General features: G+C 44.5%; 1 protein-coding gene across 2 annotated transcripts; it reads left to right on the top strand.

Moving 5' to 3' along the window:
• Positions 1–330: 330 nt before the first annotated feature.
• On the top strand, positions 331–7,477 carry LOC106603889 (ubiquitin-like domain-containing CTD phosphatase 1). Of its 2 annotated transcripts, none has more exons than XM_014198100.3 (11): positions 331–517; positions 977–1,154; positions 1,325–1,416; positions 1,624–1,709; positions 1,879–1,994; positions 2,202–2,300; positions 2,380–2,417; positions 2,685–2,783; positions 2,891–3,007; positions 6,074–6,201; positions 6,336–7,477. In XM_014198100.3, the coding sequence occupies exons 2-11, from the start codon at positions 1,001–1,003 to the stop codon at positions 6,361–6,363; spliced, it is 957 nt and encodes a 318-aa protein (XP_014053575.1). In that variant the 5' UTR covers positions 331–517; positions 977–1,000; the 3' UTR covers positions 6,364–7,477. The 2 variants fall into 2 exon arrangements, with proteins under 2 accessions (XP_014053575.1, XP_014053574.1); XM_014198099.3 differs by having other exon boundaries at positions 331–521; positions 6,336–7,475.
• The last annotated feature ends 1,352 nt before the right edge of the window (positions 7,478–8,829 follow it).

Here is an 8,829-nt window from a genome sequence, read left to right on the forward strand (position 1 = left end):
CATAGGTGAGCGCCTGATCCTGCCTGATGAGGACCGGCAGTGAGAAGACGCCTTCTGTCCAATCACTCTGATGTGGAATGGAACAGAGACGCATGGTTGAATGGCTCTAAAATACTTCCATAGAGTTGAAAATAAATCTAACTTTTTAGACAAAATAAAATTACATACAACAGCACAAAGCCGACATTTAGGTGAATCAATATAACTTAAAGTATATTATTCGGTGATTGTGTAGTTAAAAATGGGATGAGTCAATGCATTTACAAGCCCTGGCTATTGAACCTTTATCTCTTGCTATTTGTCTCCATCTGTCGGTATTTTAGTATTCCACCACCCACAGGAAGTTAGAAACGAAGCGCGCTCGGTAACAAACCGGGCGACAGAAACGAGTGCTGATTAAACAACACTGAATGAAACTGAGTTTTAAGAAATCACTTACTTTATACATTTATTACACGTCGTAGCACGTGTTCCTGCACACCACAGAAACGAAAGGATTTGTGGCACACCGCAATTTGTAGGTATGAATGCGCATCTGATTGTCTTTACTCTTGTAAAAATAACAGTCCATGGCTGGCAGGCCATCGAATTAGCTCGCTAGCTAGCTCGATCTGGATGAGAGACACGCAAGTCATTTTTTCTTACTAATGCCAGACATTATGTTCATTTTTTTCAATCATCATTTGATTAGATTGCATCTGAGTGATTGATAAATTGCGGATAATAACTAGCTAGCTAACGTTAGCTAGCTAGCTAATTTACTGAATGGCGTGAGCTGAATCTATCTACAAAGATAACACTAGGCCATCCCTAACCGAGGTAGCTAACTAACAAAACTATATGGTAGCCACATTAAACTTAATTTATAACTTGTTTTCATTGCAAAGTACTGGAAGCAATGCATCTCCAATAAGATTGCTATGCTGTCATGGTTTCTGGATGTGTAGCTGAGAGTTATTATTCTGATCTCGTGCAGGTGTTGCAGGAGGTTCGCACCAGCATGTCTGTGTCTGTGATCATTAAATGGGGTGGGCAGGAGTACTCCATCAGGACACTCTCCGAAGAGGACACTGTGCTGGACCTCAAGCAGTCCATCAAGTCCCTGACAGGGGTTCTCCCAGAGAGGCAGAAACTTCTAGGATTAAAGGTCAAAGGTAAAACCCATCTGTGGATGGCAGATGTAAAGGCCAATAACTGTTTTACTGCATTTGAGAGCTAATTGGCACGTGCAGCACAGATTGTATGGAAGTATTTTCCCTCTCACGTTTCACACCATTGTGGATATCTGATTCATCACGTCTTAATGGTTCTGTCTCTCTCCCAGGCAAACCAGCAGAGGACCAAGTGAAGCTGGGTTCACTGAAGCTGAAACCCAATACCAAGATCATGATGATGGGCAGCAGAGAAGAGAGTCTGGTGGGTTCCACTTCCTTCTGCTCTTGTACTAAACTGTACGGTGAACCATTCCACACCTAGGACTGTGATTGGTGAAGCCTGCTTCCAGATGTTTACCAGAAGCAATGTCACGACAAGCACCGACTTGTAGAGTGTTGATTTTCTAACTTTAGCATGTCAAAGCCCTAGGCCTCATAACACTCAATCGATTTGTTTTGTTTTGTGAAGGAAGAAGTTTTAGCACCTCCCCCAGAGAATGATGACATTGTCAATGACTTTGACATTGAAGAAGAGGTGATTGAAGTACAGAACAGGTGCAGTAGGACTTTGCAGATCCAAATAATTTATACTGTAGTTTCAGTCATCCAAGTAATGAATTGATTCGACTCAAACTTCGCTTGGCACTCTACGGTATGTTTTCTAAGATCACATAGTCAGTCCAATGTCTTGTTTTAACTTAATGCCCTTTATTGTTTTCTTTAGAGAGGAGAACTTGGCTAAGATAGCCCGCCGTGTCAAAGACTACAAAGTGGAGGGGATGAACCCACCCAGGGCAGGAAAGAGTCTGTTAGTACTAGATGTGGACTACACGTTGTTTGGTGAGTAGGAAGACTTTCATAACTGCACTGGGAACTGCTGTTTGCCTAGTTAAGTGATTTAATAATTACACCATTTTCTAAATATGAAACATATTCTAAGATGTTAGAATATTATTGGAAGATTTTATACCCTTGTCCTTCTGCTGTTTTGGGGTTGTGCTTTTTCAAACGTTTGAGCATGTTTCTCTATGATTTGTTTCATTCCAGATCACAAGTCATGTGCCGAGACGGGACAAGAGCTCATGAGGCCTTTTCTCCATGAGTTCCTGACCTCGGCATATGAGGACTATGACATCGTCATCTGGTGTAAGTACCAAACTGCTTGTTTTGATGTACATGGAAAGTTTAACTTAACTGCCCCTATTTTGTGTTTAATTTGTTCTAGCTGCCACGAGTATGAAGTGGATTGATGCTAAAATGAAAGTAAGTATTCCCTTCTGAAATGTTGATATTTAAAAATGTTTTTTTATCAGTCTCAATTTGTTGACTCTTCATGGCCAGAAAGGGGCAGTGTTTCCCCAAATATATTTTTCCCAACATGTAAACTTCCATTGAGAGCACTATACACATGCATATTGAGTAGCAGTGATTTAATATGCGGTATTGACCTGTAGTATAGAATGTCAGATTAGATGTTGTCTTCCTGTTGTGGTGTATGTGACTGTCTCCCCGTGCCCTCTGGTTTCTCAGGAGCTGGGAGTGACAGACAACCCTAACTACAAGATCACCTTCATGCTGGACAGTGCAGCCATGATCACAGTGCACACGCCTAAGAGGGGTGTAGTGGAGGTGAGTGGGCCTACACTGGAGCAGACAACCTCATAAATCCCACTCATTCATGTCCCAGTTGCCTGGTGGAACTGTCTCCAGTCAGTGTTGTGGTGGGTGTGTTTCAGGTGAAGCCTCTTGGGGTGATATGGGGAAAGTACAGTGAGTTCTACAGCAAGAGGAACACTATCATGTTTGACGACATTGGCAGAAATTTCCTAATGAACCCACAGAACGGACTGAAGGTAAGTTCTGGTAGAACTTACATGACAAGACCGGACGTTTCTTTGCTTCACTTGCGGTTGTTTGAGACGGCATTTATTATCATTGGAAGTGTGAATTTAAAAAACTATATTTAACCTTTATTTAACGAGGCAAGTCAGTTAAGAACAAATTCTTATTTACAATGACAGCCCACCAAAAAGCAAAAGGCCTCCTACGGGGACGGGGGCTGGTATATAAAATAAAAACATTATTTATATATATATATATGACAAAACACACATCACGATAAGAGAGACAACACTACATAAAGAGAGACCTAAAACAACCACATAGCAAGGCAGCAACACATGACAACACAGCATGGTAGCAACACAACATGACAATAACATGGTAGAAACACAACATGGTAGCAGCACAACATAACAACAACATGGTAGCAACACAACATAACAACAACATGGTAGCAACACAACATAACAACAACATGGTAGGAACACAACATAACAACAACATGGTAGCAGCACAACATAACAACAACATGGTAGCAACACAGCATAACAACAACATGGTAGCAACACAACATAACAACAACATGGTAGCAACACAACTTAACAACAACATGGTAGCAGCACAACATAACAACAACATGGTAGGAACACAACATAACAACAACATGGTAGCACACAACATAACAACAACATGGTAGCAACACAACATAACAACAACATGGTAGCAACACAACATAACAACAACATGGTAGCACATCACAACATGGTAGAAACAATCAACATGGTAGCAGCACAACATAACAACAACATGGTAGCAGCACAACATAACAACAACATGGTAGCAGCACAACATAACAACAACATGGTAGCGCACAACATAACAACAACATGGTAGCAGCACAACATAACAACAACATGGTAGCAACACAACATAACAACAACATGGTAGCAGCACAACATAACAACAACATGGTAGCAGCACAACATAACAACAACATGGTAGCAGCACAACATAACAACAACATGGTAGCAACATAACAACAACATGGTAGCAACATAACAACAACATGGTAGCAACACAACATAACAACAACATGGTAGCAACACAACATAACAACAACATGGTAGCAGCACAACATAACAACAACATGGTAGCAACACAACATGACAACAACATGGTAGCAACACAACATAACAACAACATGGTAGCAACACAACATAACAACAACATGGTAGCAACATAACAACAACATGGTAGCAACACAACATAACAACAACATGGTAGCAGCACAACATAACAACAACATGGTAGCAGCACAACATAACAACAACATGGTAGCAACACAACATAACAACAACATGGTAGCAACACAACATAACAACAACATGGTAGCAACATAACAACAACATGGTAGCAACATAACAACAACATGGTAGCAACACAACATAACAACAACATGGTAGCAGCACAACATAACAACAACATGGTAGGAACACAACATAACAACAACATGGTAGGAACACAACATAACAACAACATGGTAGGAACACAACATAACAACAACATGGTAGCAACATAACAACAACATGGTAGCAGCACAACATAACAACAACATGGTAGCAACACAACATAACAACAACATGGTAGGAACACAACATAACAACAACATGGTAGCAACACAACATAACAACAACATGGTAGCAACATAACAACAACATGGTAGCAACACAACAACAACATGGTAGCAACATAACATAACAACAACATGGTAGAAACATAACAACAACATGGTAAAAACATTATTGGGCACAGACAACAGCACAAAGTGCAAGAAGGTAGAGACAACAATACATCACGCAAAGCAGCCACAACTGTCAGTAAGTGTCCATGATTGAGTCTTTGAATGAAGAGATGGAGATAAAACTGTCCAGTTTGAGTGTTTGTTGCAGCTCGTTCCAGTTGCTAGCTGCAGCGAACTTTCAATAGTCTGAGTAAAATCTGCTCTGTTTCTGAGGTCGTGGTACTTTCTGGATGGAGGATAAAAAGGGAGTGAGAGAGACCAGCTCACCCCGTTATGACGAGGTTTTTTTACCTTACAGGTTGATAACCACATTGTCGTCCATCATTTACATTAGTCATTTAGCAGATGCTCTTATCCAGAGTGACTTACACTAGTGAATGCATACATTTCATACATTTTTTTTTTTCTTCGTACTGGCCCCCCGTGGGAATCGAACCCACAACCCTGGCGTTGCAAACACCATGCTCTACCAACTGAGCTACAGGGAAGGTCCATCAGTTCAGTTTGGTACTTAGAACACACATTGCATTTAGAACGCGTTGCAAAAATGTCACTAAAGGGGTGAACTAATCAGTTCTCCTCACTGGTTACATGGACGGACATGTGTGTTAACCGAGGTGGAGATGCTATGAAATCCACTAGAGCAGACCAGTAAAATGCAGTGTAATTACACTTCTATAGACCCCAACAGTATTTAGAGGCTGGCGTAATATTTGCTCTAATGTGATGGCCGGCCATTATAAGAGATCAGCGTTTGTTTGAGAGTCTGGGCTCTATTTCAACAAACCTAATGTAATGCTATCGTAGCGCTGGAAGTCCAGCCATCGTTACCACTAAGACCACATTTTGGTTGGGTCTTAAATATCCCCACCAGTGCTGCCTGAAATTGGTTCCTATAAGAGAGGTACATTACCAATCCTGGGCTAGGGTTGGAAAATAGATGTGTGAAGGCTTTAACAGGTGAATTGCAAACTAGTGTGTGTTTTGACAATAGTAGTGGCTTAAGGCCAGATGAAAATAGAGCCCTCTGCATTTTAATGTCAGTTTTCAATAAGTAACCTTACCAAAACCTTACCAAAACTTACCAAAACCTACCAAAACCTTACCAAAACTTACCAAAACCTTACCAAAACCTTACCAAAACCTACCAAAACCTTACCAAAACCTACCAAAACGTAACAAAACCTACCAAAACCTCCCTGGGTCTTCGAGTTGTCAGCTGTCATTATGGTGTTCATTTTGATACAACCCATTTTCAATGTTTCCCCCCCTTTAGATTCGTCCATTCATGAAAGCGCACTTAAACCGTGAAAAAGACAAAGAGCTCTTCAAACTGTCTCAGTATCTTAAAGAGATTGCCAAACTGGAGGACTTCTCTGGTCTCAACCATAAGCATTGGGAGAGGTAAGGTTACTGATTCTGCAGCTAACTTCGTCTTAACGTACCTTCCTGTTGTTTTGCTGCTTCAGTCCTGACCTTTTTTCTACTAGATGATCATAGCTTTGTGACAATTGCTGTGTTGTGGTGTATGTCTGCAGGTATCGCGCAAAGAAGCAGAGCCAGTGAGAGCATTGTTGTGGATGTGTGAAGGGATGGTCATTCCTCAACCAGGAACAGTGCTAGACACTCAAGCCCTCTACTACTACTGCCTGTTTCTGACTGGGAGCTGTTTCCTATTGTTTGGCTTGTTTTTTAAACTTCTGTTCTTCCCTCATCTATGTCTTTCTCTATTGACTTCAGTCTGGGAGACAAAGTAAATACTATACACCTATCAGTACTCAGTTTACACCTATCAGTACTCAGTTTACACCTATCAGTACTCAGTTTACACCTATCAGTACTCAGTTTACACCTATCAGTACTCAGTTTACACCTATCAGTACTCAGTTTACACCTTTCAGTACTCAGTTTACACCTATCAGTACTCAGTTTACACCTATCAGTACTCAGTTTACACCTATCAGTACTTAGTTTACATGCAATGGTTTTTTGTTAGGTTTCACCCAATCGTTCTTTCAGATTACTGACTGTCATCTGTAGCTATGACACTTAACCTCAGAGTTATACGAACATGAGTTTGTTCTGGACTGATAGTGTTCTGTATTCTCTTTTCTCTCCTCTCCCCCTGGCTCTCTCCCCTCCCCCTGGCTCTCTCCTCTCCCCCTGGCTCTCTCCTCTCCCCCTGGCTCTCTCCCCTCCCCCTGGCTCTCTCCCCTCCCCCTGGCTCTCTCCCCTCCCCCTGCGGCTCTCTCCTCTCCACCTGGCTCTCTCCTCTCCCCCTGCGGCTCTCTCCCCTCCCCCTGGCTCTCTCCCCTCCCCCTGCGGCTCTCTCCCCTCCCCCTGCGGCTCTCTCCCCTCCCCCTGGCTCTCTCCTCTCCCCCTGGCTCTCTCCTCTCCCCCTGGCTCTCTCCCCTGCCCCTCCCCCTGGCTCTCTCCCCTCCCCCTGCGGCTCTCTCCCCTCCCCCTGCGGCTCTCTCCCCTCCCCCTGCGGCTCTCTCCCCTCCCCCTGCGGCTCTCTCCCCTCCCCCTGCGGCTCTCTCCCCTCCCCCTGCGGCTCTCCCCTCTCCTCTCCCCCTGGCTCTCTCCCCTCCCCCTGCGGCTCTCTCCTCTCCCCCTGGCTCTCTCCTCCCCCTCCCCCTGGCTCTCTCCCCTCCCCCTGCGGCTCTCTCTCCTCCCCCTGGCTCTCTCTCCTCCTCCTGGCTCTCTCCCCTCCCCCTGCGGCTCTCTCTCCTCCCCCTGGCTCTCTCTCCTCCTCCTGGCTCTCTCCCCTCCCCCTGCGGCTCTCTCCCCTCCCCCTGGCTCTCTCCCCTCCCCCTGCGGCTCTCTCCCCCTCCCCTTGGCTCTCTCCCCCTCCCCTGGCTCTCTCCCCTCCCCCTGCGGCTCTCTCCCCTCCCCCTGCGGCTCTCTCCCCCTCCCCTTGGCTCTCTCCCCCTCCCCTGGCTCTCTCCCCTCCCCCTGCGGCTCTCTCCCCTCCCCCTGCGGCTCTCTCCCCCTCCCCCTGCGGCTCTCTCCCCCTCCCCCTGCGGCTCTCTCCCCCTCCCCCTGCGGCTCTCTCCCCTCCCCCTGCGGCTCTCTCCCCTCCCCCTGCGCCTCTCCTCTATGACACCACCATACCACGTAGATGTATTGAAGCTGGCGCAGTCACTGATTGAAGCTGGCGCAGTCACTGATTGAAGCTGGCGCAGTCACTGAGTTACCGAGTGCACAGTCTGACACTGAGGTGGATTAGGTCTCTATTAGGAGTGTGACGTCTGTATCCTGCTGCTGGTCACAGAGGTCATTTCAGAAGGAGACGGTGACGTTGTCCATCAGGCAGTTTTTAGTTTTTCCTCATTGGCTGTTGACGTCAGCTATGCCTGCCTGGAAACCAAATATATCTCTGTACCTGGTTACAATATTTTTCTAAATGATGCATTTGACCCAACTTTGATTTGAACTGAACATTTCTTTCATATTCTCAGGCAATTGTTAGGTCCACTGAACCAAACAATAGTTGTTGTAGTGGAGTGACTGAAAATAAATGGGGAAAGGGGGGGGGGGGCGGCTGGGGGGGGGGGGCAATTAAAGGCATTGTGTTTGGCAGACTCAGCCCAAGCACTAGACACTAAACTCAGATCAGAGTTGTCCTCTTTTCTGAGGTTTATTTGTAAATAGAGTTGTATATTTTCAGTTGGAAGAAGGGATATGGTTCAGAGCATTGAGTCGGACACATTTTTATCCGTTACTAGTTTTCTGTTTAAAAGGCAAATGAACATTCTCTGACAGTAATTCAACATTTGCTTTATCCATTGGCAGTAACACTAGAGCGTTCATTCTCTCACGCCATCCTGCAAAGTTATTCAATAAGCTAAAGATCAACTGCATTCAGAGGAAATGAATTAATGTCGGGGTTTACAGAATATTTTAAACTCTTTATCTGTTTTGGACTGTCAAATATTTATTTTACAGAGACTTCCTTACTACTTTGTTTTCTTGTAAACAATGTTTTGCTACCTTCATGTCCGGTATCAAAGGTAAATGTATAAATATGCA

Source organism: Salmo salar, chromosome 04, assembly GCF_965601325.2.
Source record: "Salmo salar chromosome 04, fSalSal1, whole genome shotgun sequence".
Lineage (NCBI taxonomy): Eukaryota > Metazoa > Chordata > Actinopteri > Salmoniformes > Salmonidae > Salmo > Salmo salar.

Bases quoted from the DNA above. Each gene is read 5' to 3' on its own strand.
- LOC106603889 (XM_014198100.3), top strand. From the start codon at position 1,001: ATGTCTGTGTCTGTGATCATTAAATGGGGTGGGCAGGAGTACTCCATC. The intron at 2,301-2,379 runs GTAAGTACCAAA...AATTTGTTCTAG, and splicing joins CTATGACATCGTCATCTGGT to CTGCCACGAGTATGAAGTGG. The intron at 3,008-6,073 runs GTAAGTTCTGGT...CCCCCCCTTTAG, and splicing joins ACCCACAGAACGGACTGAAG to ATTCGTCCATTCATGAAAGC.